Source organism: Marmota flaviventris, chromosome 17 (genome assembly GCF_047511675.1).
Source record: "Marmota flaviventris isolate mMarFla1 chromosome 17, mMarFla1.hap1, whole genome shotgun sequence".
Lineage (NCBI taxonomy): Eukaryota > Metazoa > Chordata > Mammalia > Rodentia > Sciuridae > Marmota > Marmota flaviventris.
In genome coordinates this window covers 72688471-72712006 of record NC_092514.1, presented here as the reverse complement: position 1 = coordinate 72712006, position 23536 = coordinate 72688471, and the positions used below count along the sequence as shown (strand labels likewise).

General features: G+C 53.5%; 2 protein-coding genes across 5 annotated transcripts in view; one reads left to right on the top strand and one right to left on the bottom strand.

The window, feature by feature from the left end:
* Positions 1–3556: 3556 nt before the first annotated feature.
* On the top strand, positions 3557–8281 carry Galk1 (galactokinase 1). 2 transcript variants are annotated; one of them, XM_027955720.2, is made up of 8 exons: positions 3557–3760; positions 4845–5034; positions 5498–5617; positions 5749–5950; positions 6076–6257; positions 7623–7773; positions 7848–8010; positions 8096–8281. In XM_027955720.2, exons 1-8 carry the CDS (start codon positions 3596–3598, stop codon positions 8165–8167), a joined length of 1245 nt encoding a protein of 414 aa, XP_027811521.1. In that variant the 5' UTR covers positions 3557–3595; the 3' UTR covers positions 8168–8281. The 2 variants fall into 2 exon arrangements, with proteins under 2 accessions (XP_027811521.1, XP_027811522.1); XM_027955721.3 differs by having other exon boundaries at positions 3559–3760; positions 5815–5950.
* Positions 8282–8407: 126 nt separating this feature from the next.
* Positions 8408–23536, bottom strand: part of Itgb4 (integrin subunit beta 4) — a 32769-nt gene continuing 17640 nt past the window's right edge. Inside the window, exons 24-41 of one of the 3 annotated variants that reach the window (XM_071603804.1) lie at positions 23084–23232; positions 22815–22994; positions 22089–22237; positions 18453–18657; positions 17290–17447; positions 16736–16916; positions 16464–16601; positions 13305–13487; positions 13088–13219; positions 11861–12052; positions 11049–11285; positions 10757–10915; positions 10207–10356; positions 9626–9814; positions 9397–9552; positions 9151–9315; positions 8956–9066; positions 8408–8855 (exon numbers count right to left, since the gene is read on the bottom strand). In XM_071603804.1, coding sequence (XP_071459905.1) covers positions 8716–8855; positions 8956–9066; positions 9151–9315; positions 9397–9552; positions 9626–9814; positions 10207–10356; positions 10757–10915; positions 11049–11285; positions 11861–12052; positions 13088–13219; positions 13305–13487; positions 16464–16601; positions 16736–16916; positions 17290–17447; positions 18453–18657; positions 22089–22237; positions 22815–22994; positions 23084–23232 — 2974 coding nt within the window. In that variant the 3' untranslated portion in view covers positions 8408–8715. The remainder of the gene's footprint in view (positions 8856–8955; positions 9067–9150; positions 9316–9396; positions 9553–9625; positions 9815–10206; positions 10357–10756; positions 10916–11048; positions 11286–11860; positions 12053–13087; positions 13220–13304; positions 13488–16463; positions 16602–16735; positions 16917–17289; positions 17448–18452; positions 18658–22088; positions 22238–22814; positions 22995–23083; positions 23233–23536) is intronic. The other 2 variants (XM_027955718.3, XM_027955719.3) reach the window with 2 other exon arrangements.

Here is a 23536-nt window from a genome sequence, read left to right as displayed (position 1 = left end):
GTGTGTGTGTGTGTGTGTGTGTGTGTGTTACTGAGGATGGAGCACAGGGCCGCATGCATGCCAGGTAAGTGCTTCACCAGTGAGCTATCCCTATTTCTGTTTTTTTTTTTTCTTTCTAAGTGCTAGGAATTAAACCCAGGGGTTCATGCATGCTAGGAAAGTGCCCCACTAACATGCTATGTCTCCAGGCCCTCATTCCTATTTCTTTTTCTTTTTTTGTTTAATGTAACAGTTTTAAAAAATTAAGTTGTAGATGGACACAATATCTTTATTTTATTTATTTTTATATGGTGCTGAGTATCAAACCCAGCGCCTCACACATGCCAGGCAAGTGCTGTATCACTGAGCCACAAACCCAGCCCCCCTATTCCTATTTTTAAAAACAGCTTTATTGAGATATAGTACACATACTATACAAATTCACCCTTTATTTATTTATTTCTGTGGTGCTGAGGATTGAATTCAGGGCCTCATACTAAGCACACATTCTATCACTAAGCTCCACCCACAGGCCATGCCCCCCCTTTTTAAAATATATATATATATATATTTTAGTTGTAGATGGACACAATACCTTTTATTTTATTTATCTTTATGTGGTGCTGAGGATGGAATCCAGTGCCCCATGCATGCAAGGCAAGCACTCTACCACTGAGCCACACCCCCAGCCCCAGGCCATGCCCCTTTTTAAAGTCAGTTCTTTTCAGCTGAGCATGGTGATACACACCTGTAATTCCAGCAACTCAGAAGCCTAAGGCAGGAAACTCGGTAAGTCTGAGGCCTGTCTGGGCAACTTAGTAAGACTATCTCAACATAAAAAATAAAAAAGGGCTAGGTATGTAGCTCAATGGTAAAGTGTCTCCGGGTTCAATCTCTAGTTGTTTTCTTTTTTTAATTTTTTTTTTTAAATTTACTTTTTAGTTGTACACAATACCTTTATTTTGTTTATTTATTTTTATGTGGTGTTGAGGATCGAACCCAGGGCCTCGCACATGCCAGTCAAACGCTCTACTGCTGAGCCACAACCCCAGCCCCCCTAGTTGTTTTTTTAATTTAATTTTTTACCAATTTATTTATTTTTGTGGTACTGGGGATTGATCCCATGGGTGCTGTATCATTGAGCTACATTCTCAGTCCTTTTTATTTCTTTTTGGTACCAAGGAATGAACACAGGGTCTCTGAAACACTGAGTGCACCCCCACCCTTTTTTGTATTTTTACTTAAGGATAGGGTCTTGCTAAATTGCTGAGGCTATCTTTGAACTCACAATCCTCCTGCCTCAGCCTCCCGAGCCACTGTGATTACAGGATTACAGACGGGTACCACCAGACCTGATTTATTTATATTTTAAGATGGGGCTTCATTAGGTTGCCCATGCTAGCCTTGAATTCCTGGGCTGGAAAGATTCTCCTGCTACAGCTTCCCAAGCTATTGGGATTACAGGCATGTGCCCACCACACCTGGAAAAAAGTATTTAATTTTTGATGAAGTACAATTTATCTATTTTTCTTAGTCACTTGTACCTTTGGTTTCATATCTAAAAACCATTGCTTGCTGGGCTGTAGCTCAGTGGCAGAGCACTTGCCTAGTATGTGTGGGGCCCTGAGTTCAATCCTCAGCGGCACATAAAAATAAACAAAATAAAGGTATTGTATCCATCTAAAAACTTATAAAATAAAAAATTTTTTAAAATTGCCTAACTAAAGGTCACACAGGGTGTGTGTATGGGGGGCATTTTCCTCATGCATGCTGGGCAAGCGCTCTGCCACTGAACTCCATTCCCAACTGCCTTTTTTTAAATATATATATGTGGGCACAATATCTTTATTTTATTATTTTATTTATATGTGGTGCTGAGGATCAAACCCAGTGCCTCATGCATGATAGGTGAGTGCTCTACCACTGGGCCCCAACCCCAGCTCCAGCCCAGGCCTTTTTTTTTTTTTTAATGCAGAATCAAACCCAGGGCCTTGCACTTGCTAAGAACATCCTTTACCATTGAGCTACACCCCAGCGCCAGAGTTGCCTTTTTTTTTTTGATGTAGGTGTTACTGGGCATCGAACCCAGAGGCACTTTAGACGATCGAGCGACCGCTTGAGCCACATCCCCAGCCCCCAAACCTTTTGTTTTTAAGACAAGATCTCATTAAATTGTTCAGGGTCTCCTAAATGCTGAGTATGTCTTTGAACTTGTGATCCTCCTGCTTCAGCCTCCTCAGTTGATGGGATTACAGGCCTGTACTACCAGACTGGCCAGAGCTGCCTTTTAAAAACACAACAAAACAAAAAAACAAGGATTGAACCCAGGGGGTGCTTAACCACTTAGCTACATCCAGTGCTTGCTCTCATTCTCTTTCTTTTAATATTTTTAGTTGTGGATGGACACAATACCTTTATTTTACTTTTATGTGCTGCTGAGAATTGAATCCAGTGCCTCACACATGATAGGCAAGCACTCTACTACAAGCCACAAGGCCAGCCCCTCTTTCCCCGTCAGCCTCCTGAGAAGCTCCTTTTATGAGCTCCTTTTCTCCTGGGATTACAGGTGTGCCTTTTTGGTGGTGCTGGGGAATGAACCCAGGGCCTTGTGCATGAGAGGCAAGCACTCTACCAACTGAGCTATATCCTCAGCCCTCGATCTGCCTTTTTTCTTTTTTTAATTTTTTAAGTTGTAATTGGACACAATACCTTTATTTTATTTATTTTTATGTGGTGCTGAGCATCGAAACCAGCACTCTACTGCTGAGCCACAACCCTAGCCCTAGAGCAGCCTTTTGAATGCAGTTCTCTACTCTGAGCAAACCACTCAGCAGGCCCCAAGCTATATCCCTGGCCACAGTGCCCGTCCACACACCATATGCACATACAGGGCAGGCAGGTGTGAACAGGCATCCCGGCAATGCGTTTGAGACCAAGGCTTCGGGGTGAGGAAGCATCTCCTGGGGCCCACAGTGCGACCTACCTTAGCAGCAGCAGTTGGTTGGTACTTCAAGGAGGGGCTGGGCCATGGCTATCCTCCTTCAGTCCTCCATTGCTAGGGACTTGGATGGGTCCACCCTAGAAAAGGAGCTTGTAAAAAAACGACTTCCTACCAAACTTGCCTAATTGTGTCTCTACACTGTGTGCCACTATTAGAAACCCATGACTTCTCATAGCTCCTGCCCCTGAAGCCCTCGGAGATGCCTTTGGGAATCCAGGTTTGCCGACTGCCATCTCCATTGCTCTGGCTGTGTGTTGGTGGAGGTTAGATGGTGACCCATCAACAGTCGCCAGGGTAGGGAAGGGCTGTTCAGATCTTTCAGTTGTGCAAAGTGCCACTTAAGGCCATATTCATTCACACGGTCGTCATTGGTTTTCCCCAAAGTCCAGAGAGAAGGACATCATCGAGGACATAGAATCCCACTCGGATTCACGCATTTCTGGTGTTTGTCACCTGCGCCCGCCAGGGCTGGGAGCACAGCACAGCAGGTGGATTCGGTCGCACTCCGCGGGCGGGGGCGGGGCCGAACGATCCGGGGGCGGGGCGTCGGGCAGGAATGCGAGGCTCCACCCCCAGCATCCCGCGCTGCGGCGCGCCGAACTGCAGACCAGCGTCATGGCTGCTTGCAGACCGCCCCAGGTCCAGGAGCTGCTGGCCGAGGCCCGACGAGCCTTCCGCGAGGAGTTCGGGGCCGAGCCCGAGCTGGCCGTGTCGGCGCCGGGCCGCGTCAACCTCATCGGGGAACACACGGACTACAACCAGGGCCTGGTGTTGCCTATGGTGAGGGGCTGCGCAGGGGGAGCCCCGGGCCGGCTGCCCCGCCGCGGAGAAGGGCGGGCGGCTGGGGCTCAGGGACGCGCTCTCTCCCGCTGGAATGTGGGGCGGGCAGCGGAGTGGGAGTCGCGCACGCGGGAGACCCTGGGACAGACCGTTTTTCACGTGCGAAGAGAGACAGACGCAGACAGGAGAGGGTATGCGGGCACCTCTTCACCCAAGTCCGCCTTCTGGGGATTGCTGGTCCTGGACCTCAGCCGGGGGGAGTGTTCCCCTTCAAATTTGGGCCCTAAGTAGCAGGTAAAAGGGGAACACTTCCGGCTTCTGGCCTCGTTGAGGCCAAAACCATAGGCCTGGGCAAATGGAGCCCCCCAGCCTCTGGCCCAGCCCATTCCGGTTACGGAGGAGGAAGCCAACTCAGAAAGGGTTGGGGATCTGCTCAAGGTCTCACAGCTGGTTCTTGGTATGTGACCTTGAGTGTTACCTTCCAGCTCTTTTTTTTTTTTTTTTAATATTTTTTCTAGTTGTCAATGGACCTTTATTTTATTTATTTATATGTGGTGCTGAGAATCGAACCCAGTGCCTCACATACTAGGCAAGCGCTCTGCCACTGAGCTACAGCCCCAGCCCACCTTCCAGCTCTTAACCTGGGCTCTCAGTCCCACCCTGCAGCTTGGGAAGTGAGTAGTTATAGCAAATCCATCCGCCTCCTTTTGGAGGTCATCCCCAAATGGGAAGGCGTGGAGCCCCTTTGATCCTGTTTTCCTTTTGAGCTAGCTCTCTCTCTCCCTCTTTCCCTGCAGCTGGGAGCCCTTGCTCAGGGCAGAGTCCAGGTTTGCATTCCTCCTGCTGCTGGCTCCACCTCTGAATACCCAGGGGCCTGAGCTCCAAGCCCCTAAGGCCAGCTCTGCACTCAGGCTCCTCCTTGAGCCACACCTCATTCCCTTTAAGTTGAGCTGGTTCCCTCCACCTCCCTGTGTGTCCCAGGGGGCAGAACCTTGGCTGGAGTCCTTGTAGTTGGAGGGTGTCTCTGGAGGGGCTTATTCCATTTGCTGGTATAAGCTCCACATACTCCTATCTCTTCTTTCAGGCATTGGAGCTGGTGACCCTGCTGGTAGGCAGCCCCCGAACAGATGGGCTTGTCTCTCTCCTCACCACCTCCAAAGATGCTGATGAGCCCCAGCGGCTGCAGTTTCCACTGCCCACAGTCCACCGGTCACTGGAGCCTGGGACTCCCCGATGGGCCAATTATGTCAAGGGAGTGATTCAGCACTACCCAGGTATGGGGCCCAGGCATGGGTCAAATTCATGCTGCCACTAGGATTGCAGATCAAATTTATGTTGCCAGTAGGATTGTCACCTCACAGCCACAAGTCCATTAACCTGTCTAATACACTGGGGAAAGCTTGCAAGGTGGAGTAGCCAATGAGAAAACTGATGCCCTAAGAAGTTCCAGAACTTGCCCTGGGTTTCCTTTTACATGATTAGAGGAGCCAGGAATCAAACCCCAATTTTCTAGGCCTAAATCAAGAGGATAACTAGAAAGATTGTTCCAGTAACCTCAGATGGCCAGAAGATGGAGGGTAGTAGGCTCTTTGGCACCAGCAGGTTGGTGGCCTAACAATTGAGAGACATGCCCTAGAAGTGGCTACCAGGCTTCCTTCCTTCCTATAAGGACACATGCTTTTCCTGTGTCCATCCTTCTAGCAGTCCATCTTAACATCACCATTCTTTCTACTGCAGCTTCCCCCATCCCTGGCTTCAGTGCAGTGGTGGTCAGCTCAGTGCCCCTGGGGGGTGGGCTGTCCAGCTCCGCATCCTTGGAAGTGGCCACGTACACCTTCCTCCAGCAACTCTGCCCAGGTACCACATAGGCCCTAGCCCCAGCCCAGCCCTCCTTGCCTGAGTCTCTGGTCAGAACTCTTCCCATGTTGTGGTTTAGGGAGGGGGGGAGTGGGGAGTCTCCACAGAGTGTCATTGGAGCTATACTGCAGCTCCCATGTGGCCACTTCTTGTGTTCCTCCTGGGCCCCGGCTTCCCTACTTCACCCTATGCCACAGACTCGGGGGCAATAGCTGCCCGGGCCCAGGTGTGTCAGCGGGCCGAGCACAGCTTTGCAGGGGTGCCCTGTGGCATCATGGATCAGCTCATCGCACTGCTGGGGCAGAAGGGCCACGCGCTGCTCATTGACTGCAGGTCAGGGGCTCCCCTTGTACCCTCCCACCTCATAATCAGGAGTTCCTAGGTGGAGCATGCCTACTGCCTGGCCTGGCAAGCAGATCCTTGGCCTTGTCATCTTCCCTAATCCAACTCCATACTAGGTCCCTGGAGACAAGCCTGGTGCCACTGTCGGACCCCAAGCTGGCTGTGCTCATCACTAATTCCAACGTCCGCCACTCCCTGGGTTCCAGCGAGTACCCCTTGAGACGACGCCAGTGTGAAGAAGTGGCCAGGGCACTGGGCAAGGAGAGCCTTCGGGAGGTGCGGCTGGAGGAGCTGGAGGGTGAGAACATCAGTCTTTTCTAAATATGGCTGGGCTCCCTGCTGCTCTCTTATGGCCTTTACTCTGCTGATTTTCAGGGCCATTTGCCATGCTCTGCCCTCTTCCCCCAAAGCACTGCAAATCTAGGGCTCCAGCCTCATCACGGATGCTTAAAATCATTTTTCTTTTTATCCCTTCAGTGCTAGGGATTGAACCCAGGGGTGCTCTGCCACTGAGCTATATCCTCAACCCTTTTAAAAAAAATTTCCTTTGAGACAGGGTCTTACTAAGTTGCTGAGATTGGCCTTGAACTTTTGATCCTCCTGCTTTAGCCTCCCAAGTCTTTGGGATTATAGGCGTGTGCTGGCTGAAAACCAGGGCCCCACATGTGCCAGGCAGGTGCCCTACCACTGAGTTAACACTCCCAGCCCTCTTTGAAATCTTAAGATTGCTTTTTTGCATCCTCTTTTTTTTTTTTTTTTGGCGGGGGAAAGTGGGGGGTACCAAGATTGAACACAGGGTGCTTTACCACTAAGCCACATCTCCATCTTTTTAAAAAAGATTGTAATCCCAGCGGCTCGGAGGCTGTGGCAGGAGGATCATGAGTTCAATGCCAGACTAGCAATGGTGAGGTGCTAAGCAGCTCAGTGATACCCTGTCTCTAAATAAAATACAAAATAGGGCTGGAGATGTGGCTCAGTGGCTGAGTGCCCCTGAGTTCAATCTTTGATACCAAAAAAAAAGATTTTTTTTATTTAGAGACAGGTTCTTGCTAAGTTGGTTAGGGCCTCATTACTGAAGCTGGCTTTTAACAGCCAATCCTCCTGCCTCAGCCTCCCAAGCCCCTTGGGATTATAGGCGTGTGTCACTCTGTCCAGCTTTTGTGTCCTCTTGAAGGTTGCACTGTGTTCCACTCACCTTTTTTTTTTTTTTTTTGAGAGAGAATTTTTTTTTTTTTTTTAATATTTATTTTTTAGTTTTCCGGCAGACATAACATCTTTGTTTGTATGTGGTGCTGAGGATCGAACCCGGGCCGCACATATGCCAGGCGAGCACGCTACCGCTTGAGCCACATCCCCACTCACCTTTAAAGCCCCAAGAGTCCAGGTGGGAGTTTGGTGCTTAAACAGCTGATTATTGAGTACCTACCATGCCAGCTCCCTGCAGGAAGCCCTGTGCAGTCTCCTGCAGTCCTCCCTGCTCCCTGAGTGACAAAATGATACAGTTGTCCCATTTTTCAGTGAGGAGGGGAGGCTCTGAGATGAGGGAGCTCTTCAGAGCCAGGCCTGGGGTAATCAGCCTTGTCCTGCCTAGCAGGGCCCTCTTTGACAACCCTGGGGCCCTCAGGAGTGGGAGGTGGGACTGCTGACCGCTGTTCCTCCCCAGCTGGCAGAGAGCTGGTGAGCAAGGAGGGCTTCCGCCGGGCACGGCATGTGGTGGGTGAGATCCGGCGCACAGCCCAGGCAGCAGCTGCCTTGAGCCGTGGGGACTACAGAGCCTTTGGCCGCCTCATGGTGGAGAGTCACTACTCACTCAGGTGAGGCCCTAGGGCAGCCTGCACCTCTTGGGCACAGGTGGGTCCCAGGCTGACCTCTTCTATATGGTCCGCAGGGATGACTATGAGGTGAGCTGCTCTGAGCTGGACCAACTGGTTGAGGCTGCACTGTCTGTGCCTGGGGTTTATGGCAGTCGCATGACAGGTGGTGGCTTTGGTGGCTGCACAGTGACACTGCTGGAGGCCTCTGCTGCTTCCCGCACCATGCAGCACATACAGGTTAGTAAGCACCAGAGCCTTGGAGGGCAGGAGAGGTGGATTCCCAGGGTTCCCCCATCACTCAGACTGCTCATCTCTCCCCCAGGAGCAGTACAGTGGTACTGCCACCTTCTACCTCTCCCAGGCTGCTGATGGAGCCAAGGTGTTGTGCCTGTGAGGCACCTCTGGACAGCATATGCAAGCATTGGCCGAGGTGGCAGGTCATGCAGCTCTGTGTCTGGCCCCACCTTCCTCATTTGGGTGCTTAATAAACATGCCTCTGACTGTGGTACTCTCCTGCTTCTAGAGGTAGGTATGTGCTTAGGGGTCAGAGAAGGGGAGGTTGTCAGAATCACTGCTCTGCCCGGCTGGCACTTTTTGGGCTCCTGAGGAACAGATAGGACAGAGTCAAGCAGTAGCAAAATTTTTTATTTAGTGCAGAACAAAGGCTGGGTCCTTGTCCTGGTCCCAGCTCTTTGGTTACAAATAAGTTTGGGCCAGCGTGGGGCAGGGACAGCCAAAGGGCCTTCTGAGACCTCTGCCCCCTTCGTGCTTCCTACAGGATACCTGGCCCCTGCTCCATGGCAAGAGGTGCTGGCTCTGTGGTCAGCATGAAGGTGGGGCTGGGCCCCAGGTTGGGGTCCAAGGATGGAGTGGCTGAGGGAGTGCTGGAAAGAAGAGGCAGGGAGGGAGCCCAGGTTCCAGAACACTGGTGAGGTTGGTGGGTCATGTTTGGTAAAACTGTTGGTCCACCTGGGCGTTGAGGGTTCCACTGGTAGTCAGTGTCCGGCTCACAAATTCCTGGGTCACGTGCCGGGTGAGAGAGCCACTTGTCTCTAGGTGCTGGGACCCCAGGGTCAGTCCATCTGTGGGAGAAGAAGTTTGAAAGATGCTGCGTGGTCCCTGCCCTTCCATGTTGGCTACGCTCCTGGGAGCCGGGATCCCCACCTCCTGGTGGTAACTCACCCATTAGGAAGGGCTCAGTGGTGCTGGTGTGGGTGGTGGTGATGCTGCTGTACTCGCCTTGCAGTGGGTGCTGGAAGAGCCCGGAATGGGTGCCCAGCTGTGGGAAGGGACCTGGAGAGGGTAGATTGGCCTGTTAGGGGATGGCAGGAGAAGCCGTGACCAGAGAAGAGTTGGGGTAAAGAAGAGATGCCCCACCTCCATCCTGGGACTCAATGGTGATGATGCCTTCACGCTCTGGCCCGAAGCCCTCGGTAGTCCTGGCCTGCACCTTGAACTTGTAGGGCACGTTCTCACTGAGGCCAGGCACGGTCAGCCGGCTCTCAGGGTTGTCTCCATCCACCCGGAATGTAGTGGCTGGCCCTGCATGGGAGGATGTCTTCAGTTCCTGTGGTCCCTTCTCCACTACTCCACAGGCACCCCTAGCCTCAGGGTGGGCAGTACCTCCTCCTTGGGCCATCTCACAGGTCACCAGATAGCCGAGGATGTCACCATTGGGCCTCCGTGGCCGCTCCCAGCTCAGCTGCAGTGAATCGGGGCTCAGGGCAGTGAACACCAATGGGCCTGGGGCACTGGGGGTGCTCAGAGTGAAGGCAGATCCTGGAGGCAGCAGAGAGAATGTCAGTGTGTGGGAGTGTGGTGGGCATGGTGGTAGCTGTGGGGGACCACTCACCTGGCAGGGGGCAGAGTGGGCTCTGCGGGTGCACCTGTGATTCAATGGTGATGACACCCTCACGCTCTCGGCCCCAGCCCTCCTGGCTCTGGGCCCGCACACGGAACACGTAGGAGTGGTTGGGCAGGAGGTCTTCCACCACCACAGAAGTTTGGCCAGGGTTGGGGATGTTGAGCCTGTGTAGCTCGCCTGGAGGTTGGGTGAGGGCAGACAGCAGAGCAGCTTTACCCCAACCCTGTCCTGATCCCCACTTCCCTAGGCTGCCATCAACATCTGGCCCAGGGCTGCCTGTGGGGGGGTACAGTGCCTAGTTCCCACAAAGGTCACACAGACCAGGGAAGGCCTTGGTCCGTGAGGCCTTGTTAGGGAAAACCTAGCAGAGGAAATAGGCAGAGAGGCGCAGGGAGATGGATGAGACCTCAGGTGAGGGAAAGAAGGGGAATGGAGTGAGACCCTCAAGAAGACTGGAGGTGGGCTTATGCACAAAGCCTTGGGTAGGTTCCTGACCCCACTGGGATGCTCAGCATGGGCCCAGGCCTGGAAGGTCCCCACCCCTGCAGGCAGCAGTAGCCCCGCCTCACCGCCATTCAGCAGCTGGTACTCCACACTGTAGCCCAGTAGCAGGCGCTCACACTGAGGCTCCTGCCAGCTCACTTTCAGAGATGTGGGTCCCAGGGCGGAGAACACAAGGCGGGTGGGTGTGTCAGGCACACCCATGGCACCTCGAGAATCTGGAGACAGGACATCACAGTCAGGGGAAGGAGCTGGGATCTTCCTGCTGTCACAATTCTACCCCCTCAGGTAGCCAGGCAGCTTGTACCCAGAACCTTCCACGGGTCCTTGGATTAGTTACAGACCCCGCCTATGATGAAAGAGGGTCACCCTCTGAGTCTGCCACCTCCCACCTTGCTCCCTGCTTAGCTGGCAGGGCCCCTCTCTTTGACCCACCCCAGCCCACACCCTGGCAGGACAGAGGCCATGTTAGGCATCAGCACTGATGAGTGTGGGGCAGGGGTTAGCTCCTCTGGGAGGGCAGGGTCCTGTGAATGGAATGAGGCCAAGGTGGTGGATGGGCACAGGCAGCAGCTGCGATGGATGGCAGATGGAGCAGGATGGCCACCCCGGAACTACCTGGGCCCCAGAAGGGTGCTGCTGGCTGCCCAGCCAGGATTATAGAATCTCGTGAGCCCCTGGAGGGGGGGAGCCCCTTCATCTGAGCCCGACTCCAGGACCCCAGGGCCCAGGACAGCGGAAGCCTGCTCCTCCCGTCTTCCCAGATGGGAGGGAGGCCTAGGGCAGGACAAAACAAGGAGTGAGAGGGACGGGATGTGGAGGGTGGGCAGTGGGGGCCACCGGCCCAAGCCTCCAGGAGCTGGAATGGAGGTGATGAACAGGCGAGGCAGGATTGGTTGAGGTTGCTCACCCTGGGAGGAGAGGGAGGTGAGGGTGGAGTAGTCTCTGGGCAGTGTGGACGACTGTGAGTGCTGTGTGCGGGTCAGCGAGTGGTAGTCCCGAGTGAGGGTGGAGGAGGTGCTCAGCACACGGTGGGGCAGATGTGGGCTCAGGTGGGTGCCATAGGTGGCATTGGCCGCTGTCATCCTGTGTAGGGAGTTGGCACTGCCTGGGAAGGCAAAGTCCATTCGACCATTCACCAGGTGCTCTGCAGGAGGAGAGAGGGTCGGTCAGTCAGACCTGGAGGCCTAAGGGGCAGGATGTGGCCCTGAGGATTCCTGGGGTTCCCTTCCCTTTGGGGAGCCTGGGAATAAAATACCACCAATCTCCCCCAAACTACCATGTTAGGGCCCCTATGTCCCCAGAGGAGTCGCGAAGGCCACATGTCCTCTAGCTCTGTGCCATGGATTATCAGAGCACAGCCAACCCAGCTTGGGACCTGCCTGGCCTTCCAGGAGAGCCCAAAGCCTGTCCTCAAATCCTGGAGGTCCCTGAGGGTCTTCCCCTGACACAAGTTTCTGAAGCTGGCTGCCCCAGTTGGGGTAGGCATCATGAGAATCACTTCCTGTCCTGCCTCCGGGGGCGCCCAAATGCCTGCCCTGGGCATCCCTTGGCTACCCGGTGCTGTGTGCACACAGTTGCAGGCCCCTGGCCTGGCCTGGCATCTTGATGAGCAGCCTGGCCGAAGCTGGGGCCCTGGGGCAGCAAGTGGCGGCCCCAGGTCCCAGCCGGCGTGCGCAAACGAGCCGGCACAGGCCGTGCGCAGCCCAGGAAGGTGGTCACCTCCGGGGGGCCCTGGCGTCGCGCTGCGGGCCCGGCTGCTGCCCTCCCCGGCCGCGCTCCCCGCGCCGCCGTCGTCAGAAGAGCGCCCGCTGCTGGCCGACAGGCGCGGGATGAGCTCCGGGGGCAGCCGCCACGTGACGTGCCGCAGGTCCAGCTCCTCCCCCAGCAGGGGCTCGAACTTCCAGCCGCCGCCTTGGGAACAACGAAGGGCCGCGTTGGCACCGCCGGGGGCGCCGGGGTTGGTGGCGCCAAGGAGGACCGAGCCAGGCCAGCGGCAGAGCCCGGCGTCAGGATTGGGTGTCCCCGTGCTGCAGCGATGGGAAAGCCCGGCGACAGGGGAAACCCTTGTCCTGATTCCGAATAGGGTTGTGTAGTTTTGGCCACAGCTCGGGAGGAAAGACCCGGTACCAGCCACAGACCTTGTGGATGGAGCCTCGGCCCTGTCTCCCGCTGTGAGGTTTCCCTTGTTCCTTAAATGCCCTGAGCTTCAGTTTCCGGACTGTGCAAAGAAGAGTAATCTTTCCCCTGCCGCCTCCCAGGGACAGTTCCAGAAGCCCCAGGATACTAATAGTAGACCCTCAAAACCATACTCTCTGGAAGATCCCATCCTGGCATTGTATGATTGACATTCCATTTTACAGATCAGACATCAGGCACAGAGCAGGTGTGTGTCCCACAGTGGAGCCAGAGCTAAAGCTGCACCCAGGAGTCCCTGCTAAGGGCTCTTTTTGCAATATACTGTGCCAGGAGTCAAGCGGGAGAACCGGGCCTGCTGGGGCATCTCTGCCTCATCAGCTGGCCCCACCCCTGTGAGGTGGCTGCTCAGGGCTCCTGGTCTGTGCCTGCCCCCTCTCACTGAGGCCTGCCTCTGGGAGGAGTCCTAACTCCATCACGCTGCAGGTTAACCTTTGGATCACAAAGTAGTATTTCCAGTGCATAATCCACATGTATGTGCCCAGGCCTGTGTGCATCTGCCCCCAGCGGACATCTGTGTGTTCTCACACATGGTAGTGCACATGAATTCAGTGGGCCACAATAGCTGTGCCCTCTCCATGTCCCCAGTGCCAAATCATGGGCTCTGTGGATATATATGTCTGAGGCTGAAAAGCGACTTCTAGTGTTGACCTCCATGCCCAGTAGTTGCTGGCCACTTTACTCTCTCTGGACACCAGGGACAGCCCTACCCCATGCCCATCACCCCCACTGTCTTTCATGGATCCCACTCACCGGTGTCATCAGAGACGCTGGGCCTCTGACTGCCTGCTGGGGAGCGCAGAACGTCGTCACTGTACATAAGGAAGCTTTCATAGTCTTCCCCACCCTGGGCGTCCACGATGGGGATGTCTGGGATGATGGGGACTGCAGGATAGGGGAGGTGAGCCAGAGCACCAGCTGCAGCCTCCTGTCCCCCCATCTGCCCTGCACATCCCTTCCCAGCACTCACTGGACATGGGCCTCTTGGGCTGAGTGGCCAGGTTGATGATGGCCTCCCGCTCAGGTCCCCAGCCTGCCCCATTGCGCGCCTTCACCGTGTAGCGATATGGCTGGGATTCTCGTAGATTCTCGATGAGCAGCATCCGGTTCTTGGGGCTGTCCACCAGCACCTTCTTCATGGGCCCAATGGGTCCTGGGGCAGGGAGGGTGCTTCAGGGGTAGGTCACCCAGGTTACAGCCTGGTCCCAGCCCCATCCCTGACCCAGCAGAGTTGTATAGATGGGGAGGGGAGCAAGCAGCTGCTGAGCCCTTTGAACCTGGGTATGACTGGCTTATGGAGGTGTTACCAGATATCTAAGGACTCATCGCTAAGTAAGTGCCAGGGTCAACACTAGACTCCAGATGGCCCTACTGTCACCTTTACCAATTAGCAAACCGTCCTATATCCAGATGGCTCCATAGGAGGCTGGCTCAGGAGCTGAGGGGGCTCTCAGGACAACATCCTCCCATCCATGCTCATGGTTGACAGCTCAGCCCCACACGCTGAGACACCTGCATGCCTTGCTGCCCCCAGGGTGCTGTGGCAACAGGAGCCAAGGGGAGGACACAAGTGGACTCACAGAGGCTACAATTTAGGACGAACAGGCTAATGGGGACAGGGTGGGGTGAAGGTGGAGGGCTGGCAATGCACATTGGCAGAGGCCAGTCGCACCTGGGGTGGATACTCAGCCCTGGGAGGGCGCTCAGTGAGCTCTGCGTGAAAGCAGGGTGGGCCCACTGTTGGAAGACACAGAAAACCAGAGAAGACACAAAGGAATGGAGACTAGAAAATGTCCCAATTTCCCAAAAAGTTCAAAGGAAAATTCTTGTAAATGACAACTGAGAAACTTGATGTGCACCCCCAGCACACAGTTGTGCTCAAAAAGCTTTGCTCGGAAGCCAGGTCAGCCTGGAGGTAGCAAGGGCTGGCCTTGGCCCACCCTCCTCGCATCTCTGTCAGCTCATGGAAGGGAGGGAACAGTGAGTGGCACACACCAAAATGCAATGCCCCTATCCTGCGGGGCTGCCTCGCACACAATGTGCTGAAACCTTCAGAGATGGATGGTCCTGGGCTGTGGGTCACTCCTGGGGTTAAAAGGCCAAGTCAGAGGAGACCACCCAGCTGTGGCCTAAGAGCGGACCAAGTGTCGTAAGCTCACACCAAGCTGAGGTGTGACGTGGCTGCCAAGAAACCTGATGCTTGGCTGGCCTGGTTAGTGAAGAGTGAGGAGCACCCCTCCCCATGCCCCAAGCCTGATGCTCAGAGAGTCCCACTGTCGACTGCCCTGCATAGGGGTCGTGGCCCTAATATTTCACTGCTATTCTGAAGTAATTGATTAACTTTAAAATTTATTCCTTCCTTCCTTCTCTTTCTTTCTTTTTTGGTACTGGGGATTAAATCCAGGAGTGCTTAACCACTTAGCCACACCCCCAGCCTTTTTTATTTTTTGAGACAAGGTCTTGTCAAGTTGCTTAAGGCCTCACTAAGTTGCTGAGGCTAGTTTTGAACTTGTGATCCTCCTGCCTCAGTCTCCCAAGTCACTGGGATTACAAGCATGCACCCTCCCCAACACAAGCACTTTGCAAATTGCACATATTCAGCTATAATGTGCACTGGCCTCAGAGTCTGAAAAGAAGATGTGAATGAGGTGCTTCAACAGGAAAACACTCCTAGAACCCCCTCTGTGAATTAAGTCAAAATCATCAGAACTTCCCTAGCACCAGGGTTCCGCTGCTGCTCCTACAATCTATGTGAGGGTGGTCTGCTCTCCATCACCAGGACCCACCAGGCAGAGTCAGGGTGTGCAGAGGTCCCTGAGCCAGGTGAGAGGCAGGACACTTTCTCATCATGACAGTTGGCAGAAGTCCCCCACTCTCTCCTCCCTTCCAGGACTGAGAAGGGTAGACTGGGAAGACAAAGACACTTTTCCCCGCTGTTCTGGGTTAGGATTCCCGGAAAAAATGTATGAAATATTCTATTAAAAATGTGTTTAGAGTGGGCTGGGGCGGTGTGGCTCAGTGGTAGTGCACTTGCCTGGCATGTGTGAGGCACTGGGTTCAATTCTCAGCACCACATATAAATAAAATTTTTAAAAAGGTATATCAACAACTAAAAAAATAAAATGTGTTTAGAAATTTTCCGGTATCCGGTGTTTCATTTTTTTAGGATTTCCCCCTAAACCCAGGGGGCTGTAACACTGAGCTATAACCCCAGCCCTTTTAGTTTTGTATTTTAAGACAGAGTCTCCCTAAGGTGCCCAGGCTGGCCAGGAATTTGTGATTCTCCTGCCTCAGCCTCTGGAGTTGCTGGGACTATAAGCAGCTGTCCCAGTCCCAGTTCATCCTGTGTTTTCTTTTCCTTCCTTTCTCTTTTTTTATCCTGGGAATTGAACCCAGGGGTGATTTACATCTTCAGTCCTTTTAACTTTTTTTTATTTGGGGGGGGGTACCGGAGATTAAACTCAGGGGCACTCAACCACTGAACCACATCCCCAGCCACATCCCCAGCCCTATTTTGTATTTTATTTAGAGACAAGGTCTCACTGAGTTGCTTAGCACCTCACTTTTGCTGAGGCTGGCTTGGAACTCTAGATCCTACTGCCTCAGCCTCCAGAGCCACTGGGATTATAGGCATGCACCACGGTGCCTGGGCTGTTTTGAACTTTTTATTTTGAGACAGGGTCTCATCAAGTTGCTGAGGGTCTCCCTAAGTTGCCCAAGCTGGTCTCACACTTGTGATCTTCCTGCCTCAGCCGCCTCAGCCTCCTCAGCCTCCCGCGTCTCTGGGGTTACAGCTGTGCACTACAGCACCCAGCTCATCTAGTGGTTTTATTTGATTAATCTGGCAACTCTATTGTGGCCTAAGAGATCATGTAAAAATGAGGCATCCTGGTTACCTGTACAGGAGGGGGCCCTGGGGTCTGTGATCTCCATGTACGTATATAATTTTGCCTCCCTTGGGATGCAGAGCTCATCTGTGACCAGAAACCCCACAATGCCTCTCAGGCTTATCCACTGACCAGAACGATAGGCCTCAAGTACCCAGGAGTGACCCAGAGCTCTGGTTCTTTGCCATTCCCCTTCCACTGATGCTGTCCCTGGGGCCAGGAAGGAGAGTCCCAATCCTTACGGTTGTCCTCATTCACCAGGCCATAGCAGACTTCGTAGGCTGTGATCTCGCCATTGGTCTCAGCTGGCTCAGCCCAGCTCAGCTGTGTCACCGTAGAGGAGACGACATTGAAGGCCAGACGCCCAGGCTCACTGGGTACTGGGTTGGGGGCAGGAAGAGCTCTGTTAGTGGCAGAAGGAGGGCCGAGCTCTGGGAGGTAGGGAGTGGGGAGGGCTGGGCACACTGACATCAGGGTAGCTGGGGACAGATGCAGGGACATGAACAGGCCTCACCTTCTTGGTGGGTGCGGCAGGACACCGGGGAGCTGTAGGGACCCTCGCCCTGTGCCCCATAGGCACACACCTTCATCTCATAGTCGCAGTACGGGTAGAGGTTGGTGAGCTCCACCGAGGGCACCTTGCTATCAAGCAGGTGGGCTTCGGACTCGGAGTCACCCTGGATCCAGTACTTCACCTGCTCAAGGGAGGGGACTGGTCAGAGGGAAGTGACAGGCACCGAAGCCACTTGTCCCTCCACTGACCCCTTGCCCTTATTTTTCTCTTTGAACAGGATGAGACACCGAGGCTTGGGGGTGCTCACAGGGCTGTTGGGCAGAGCAGGGGATCTCCTGGGCAAGGGGAGAAGGCCCATTCTAAGAAGGAGAGAAAAAATCTGAAAAACTCAGGAATGGCTCTTCTCTCCTCCTAGGGTCCTGCCATCTACTCTCACTTGGACCTGCTGGTTCCAAGCAGGCCCTCCCCCTCCCTCGGAGCAGTCCACCTCTCTGATGGTGGTGGGTGTCAGACCTCCCTAGCCACTTGTCATTGCCCATTGCCCCCCGGCTTACCCTGTACCCCATCGGCTTGCCAGGAGGAGGCAGCCAGTTGAAATGGATCTTCCGGGACCCAGCAGCCTTGGCATTGGGGTTCTGTGGGGCTCCCAGGTCCCCACGGGGAGGTGGCGGTGATGACCCCGTCTGATTTATGAGGCTCAGGTCCAGTTCATCTAGTGGACCAAGGTAGGGTGGGACAGCTGGCTTAGACACGCCTTCACCACGAGGGGGAGCCAAAGACTCAGTTAAACACCCCTGGCTCCCTCCCGAGAGATTCAACTAAGACCTGCCTGGCACCTCACTGGGGAGCTGGTGCCACAGAGGGCATCACACCAAGCTTGGGTGGAGGCCCAGGGGGCGCTCTCCTGGAATGCGAAGGAGGAGGAAACTCATCTGCCCCTCTTTCTCCCTTGGCAGCCAAGGGGATGTCCTCCATGGAACATCTGCTCCCTTCCTCCCTCCCCTGCCCTTTCCTCCCATCTTCCTGTCAGGAAGCTCTCAGGGGAGGGCTCAGAGACACCACGACAATGGAAGCTAAGAACTGATAGGAACTCGCTGGCTCCCCGCTTCCAGGAACCCGCACTTGAGGCTGAGGTCAAATGGATTCAGGCCCTGTGGCCATTGCTTTCAGCCTGTCTGGTTGAGGAGGGGCTGCCAGCTGCAGTGCAAGGTACCTAGTTGAATCTGAATTTCAGATAAGGAGTGAACACTTTTATTTTTTCTTTGCAGTACTCGGGATAAACCCAGGTGCTCTACGACTGAGCTAAATCCCCATCCTTTTTATTTTAAGTTGTTGAGGCTGGCTTCAAACTTGCCATCCTCCTGCCTCAGCCTCTCGAGTAGCCGGGATTATAGGCATGCGCCACTGGGCTTTGCCAATGAACACTTTTTTTTTCACCTTTATTTTTTTTTTTTTTAGTGTGGTGCTAAGGATTGAACCCAGTGTCTCACACATGCTAGGCAAGTGCTGTACCACTGAAGTACAACTCCAGCCCCAAAGAACACTTTTTTAAGGATAAGTATGTCCCACAAGTGCAGGGGCATACTTATACAACAAGTATGTTTTGTTTTTGTTTATGTGAAATTCACATTAAACTGGGCTTCCTGGGCTGGTGTTTGCTGAGAGGCCCTCCAACCTCCCTCTCCACTTGTGTATGCTGACCCCAGGCTCTACCTACCTCGGTCCCCAATGATGACGGTCGCTGAGTGGGGCTGGCCCAGGCGGGTCCCAAACTTGGGGTTGCTAAGTTGGACATGGAAGCGGCGGCTGTGACGGCCCCGAAGGAGGGAATCTACTTCCTGCAGCTCCAGGAGCTTCACCTGCAGCTCCTTCCAGGTCTCTCCAGGGTGGAACAGCAGCTCGCCCTCCACAGGAATGTAGTCCTGCAAAGAGGAAGGGTCAGGGTCAGCTCAGGGCTGGGGGATGAGGCGTCTCAGAAATTAGAGCTTTCCAGAAGACAGAGCCACAGCCACACCCACATGGACTGTCCCATGTGGACATGAAATGGCACTGCCTGGCAGTAAGCACTACAGACATCAGCTCATTTAATCCTCACAGCTGGGTGAGGCAGAGATATTATTGTCCCATTTTACAGATGGAGAAATTTTTCAGTCCCACAGAGAGTTAGGGAACTCGCCCAAGCCCACGCAGGTAGCTGTGGCAGAGCCAGGATTTAAATCAATCCCAGAGGGGAACAGGGATGCACCACAGAGAGCCCATCACACAAGCCCTGGGCAGCTGGGATTTGCAGGTCCCACCCGGACAGGGAAGAGGTGTCCCCCACACTGTGGCTCTGAAATCTGGGTTCCTTCCTGGTGGCAGATCCTGTTTGCTGGGACCTCTCCATCAACTCCAGCTTTCCTCCCAGTGCCCTCAAGCTTTCCGGAAGGTGCCCCGGGCATGAGTAAAACTGTTAGAAAAAAGTTTTTCTCACACGACCACTAGACGGCGCTTCGAACTACGATTTCACCAGGCCCAGAAAGGGAAGCTGGCAGGTGGAAGACAACCAGAATTGTGGCCTGTGATCCCAGTGACGCTGCAGCTGCAGCCAGAGGATGGCCGATTGGGGGCCAGCCTGAGTGATTTAGAGAGAGCTTGCCTCAAAATAAAAAATAAAAAAATAAACGTGAATGAAAAACAAAAAGGACTGGGGATGTAGCTCAGTGGTAGAGCACCCCTGGGCTCAAGCCCCATCACCCAATATCACACACACACACACACACAAAGAGGAGCTGTCTACAAGCAACTGAGGTCAACACTTAGAAAAATGTTCATGTCACAAAACAGGAAGTCAGGGAACTGTTCTGGAGACTCAAGACACAAGATCAGAATCTGTAATGCCAGAAACCTGATTGGTTCCCGGACTGGAGAAAAAGCCATAAAGCAGTTGGGATGTGTGAACAAGGGGAAATCTGCATATGGATCAATCCCTCAGAACTAGTATAATCCATGTGAACTTTCTTCAGTTTGGTAATCATGTTGTCGTTATGTAGAAAAATGACCCAGCAGAAGGGTTTAAGGTCTATGTGATGTCTACAACTTACTTTGGAAAGTTCAGCAGACAACACGTCTCTCCACACCCAGAGATACAGAAATAAAGATATCAATGCTTTTTGGGGGGGAATCAGGGATTGAATCCAAAGGTGCTCTACCACTGAGCCACATCCTCAGCGCTTTTTAATTTTTACTTTGACACAGGGTTTCCTTAATTTGTCCAGGCTGGCCTTGAACTTGTGATCCTCCTGCCTCAGCCTCCTGAGTCACTGGGATTGCAGGCATGTGCTACTGCTCCCTGCCTGAACGTCTTTATGTAAATTAGCTAAAGATACTCATATAAGGAGAGAAGGAAAATATTCACAATATGTGAGCCTATGTAAAGGGTAAATGGATTTTAATTTTACAGTCTTTCCATTTTTATGTACATTTGAAGTTTTTTAAAATAAAAAGGTAAGAAATGGGGCTGGGGGGCTGGGGTTGTGGCTCAGGGGTAGAGCATTGTCTTGCAAGGATGAGGCACTGGGTTCGATCCTCAGCACCACATGAAAATAAATAAATAAAAATAAAGATACTGTGTCCATTTACAACTAAAAAAAAAAAAAAGAAAAAGTACAAAAGAAATGGGGCTGGGGTTGTGGCTCAGCGGTAGAGTGCTCGCCTAGCACGTGCAAGACACTAGGTTTGATCCTCAGCACAACATAAAAAAAATAAATAAATAAAATAAATGTATCGTGCCTGACTACAACTAAAAATATTTTTAAAAAGGTAAGAAATTATAAAAATGATTTTTAAAAACAGTAAAATAAGCCAGGAAGTGGCACCTTTCTATATTCCCAGTACTCAGGCGTCTGAGGCAGGAGAATTGCAAGTTTGAAGCAAGGCTTAGCAACCTAGTGAGACCCTGTCTCAAAACAAAAAATAAAAAGGTTGGGGGTGTGGCTCGGTGGTAAAGCACCCTTGGGTTTAACTCAAAGTACTCCCCCCCAAAAAAAAAAAGAATTAAATACCCAAGCATCTCCATACAGAGCAGGGAATCCAGCCAGCCAGAATCTCTCTTATAATGTGCCGTAATCAGTGGGGCTTATGGCCATACAAACTCTTGAAAATTTTTACTGGGAGCACTGGAGTAGTGATGGGAACTGTTCCTACCAATGAAATGAAATAAAAAAAAACTAGGGTGTGACCAGGCTGCCTGGGCCTGGTAATGTATTTGCTGAAGAACCTAGACTTCACTACCTTGAAAAAATTTTTGATATGAATTTTTTAAATATTTTTAGTTGTTGATGGACCTTTATTTTATTCATTTATTTATATGAGGTGCTGAGACTCGAACCCGGTGACTCACACATGCGAGACAAGTGCTCTACCACTGAGCCATGACCCCAGCCCCAATATGAATGTTTTTAAATACTGTTATAAATTTAGACCTGTGGCCAAGGACTGGGAAGTAGCTCAGTAGTAGACTGCTTGCCTAGCATGCAAGAGGCTCTGGGTTTGGTCCCCAGTATAATCAAGCAATCAACAGATCAAAAACTGATAGGTAAACCAGGCACAGTAGTGCACGCCTATAACCCCAGCAGCTCAGGAGGCTGTGGCAGAGGATCGTGAGTTCAAAGCCAGCCTTGGCAATGGTGAGACACTAAGCAACTCAGCGAGACCCTGTCTCTAAATAAAATACAAAATAGGGCTGGGGATGTGGCTCAGTGGTCAAGTGCCCCTGAGTTCAATCCCTGGTACCCCCCCCAAAAAAAAAAAACCCGATAGGTAAAACCAAGCATACTTACCACCTGGCTCTAGCTGTTGCTGATATTGGGGCTCAGCAATGAGGGGACATTAGGCTGTGGTCCTCCCTGCCTGGAAGGACTGCCTGTGCTGCTTGGCCCAGCAAGAACCAAGAGTGACAGAATTGGGGAGCCTGGCCCAGGAACCAGGACCCTGAAATTCCAGCTCAAGAAGCCAAAATCCCCAGGATGGGCAGAAAGGGAGTCTACTTTCCTAGAAAATGTCTGAATGTCCTGGTCATCCTGGGTCATTGGAGGATGGACAGGAGTGGGCTGGACAGATTCCTGGCCAATCCAGGAGGAAATGGCTCCCTTGGTCTGAGTCCCTGGAAGTGATGGGGCCTCATCTAAGGTGTCACTGGAACTTTGGGTGAGAAGTCCCTGCCAAGGGTGGCAGGAGCAGGTGTCCATGGGAGGCCAGCCAGGGTAAGCATCCAGGGACCCAGGCAGCTGCCACATCCTGCTCTGTCCTAGGAACCCAGTGCATGCCCTCTCGACTTGAGGGACACGCCCTTGACCCTGTGGTGGAGCCTTACCCGGTTGCCCTGTGCTGTGTTGTCCTGTGTGCGGTAGGAGACCTGGGACTTGCCATTGTCCAGGATGCGCCGGATGACAGGAATGCGGGCCACCTGCTCCCCACGGCTCACTGAGTACTCAGATTGCTCAAAGGACACCACGCCACTTGCTGCAAGGAGCGCAGGTGCTGCTCAGGGATCCTGGCCTCAGTCCCCTCTTGGCTCCCCCTCCCTCTGGCCCAGTCCAGACTCTAGGGGTCTATTTGTTACCCACACCCCACCACCCTCATGGGAGGGCAAAGGAATGGGATGGAATATTCTCCAAGAAAAAGTTGAGGAGCTGGAACAAAGTGTCCATCAGGCAATCTGAAAGGGGCAGGCAGGGGCAGGCCCCAGATGGATGCATCCAGGGCAGAGCAGGCCCTGTGGATCCTGGAGCAAGGGGTGGGGGTCAGGGGCCAGGGGGGCCCTCTGGTTGTCCAGAGGACATCACTAGCACCCGAGGTGCCCTCAGTGTGGTGACTGGTGACACACTTAAGCCCTCCTCTGGATAGAGAACGACAGTGGGGTGGCCAGCGCCTGTGACTGAGAGCCCCACCCAGGTGCTATACCCAGCTAACAGATGACAAACCAAGGCCCGCCGAGGGACTGGCCCAGGCCATACAGCCAGGTCCCACTACAGCCGGATATGGGGGAACAAAGTGTCCGACCCTGCTTTGTCCTCCCTCTCCCCGCACCCTGACCAACCTTGCTCCTTGATGATGGTGATGTTTACCAGGCGGCGGCCAAGGGTGGCAGTGCCTACGGGCACATCGATGGCCTCCACCAGCAGCTGCTTCTCATCGTCGTCTTCAGGCCGGATGAAGAGGGGCACGCGCACGTCCACCAGCTCCACGCCCTCCTGGAACTCCACCATGCCCCGGGCGTCTGGGGGGTCAGATGTGGGTTTCAGGGCCACGTGGGTGGGCGAGGTGAGGGGCGGCGAGGTGAGGGGCGGCGCGGGGAGCCCCACCTACCCTGCTCTGCAGTGAGGGTGTAGTAGCCGGGGGCCACTTTGAGCTCATGGAAGGACCCCTGCTCCACCTGCTTCTCTGTCAGCTTCAGGAGGGTCTGCTTGGCCGAGCGGGGCGCCATCAGCACCGTGTCCACAATGGTGTGGTCTTGCCTGGGTGGGGGTCCAGCAGGAGAGGGGTCAGCCTGGCATTCTCCCTGCCTGTACCTTTCTGTCCTCTCCCCAACAGGGGAAAGATGTGGGACAGTAAAAAGTGCCAGGGGCCTTGCTGGCCCCACTGCTCTCACTCTATGGCCTCATCCACGCCGTTGCTGCACCTCCCTGAGCTTTAGTGTTCTCATCTGAGAAATGGGCTTCTCCGTCCACCTCACCAACAAGGGCTGATGGTGGGAGGATTGGATGTGGGACAGCAGAGATGCTGAGGGCAGGTGCTCACATCAGACTGCTTGGCTTCAAG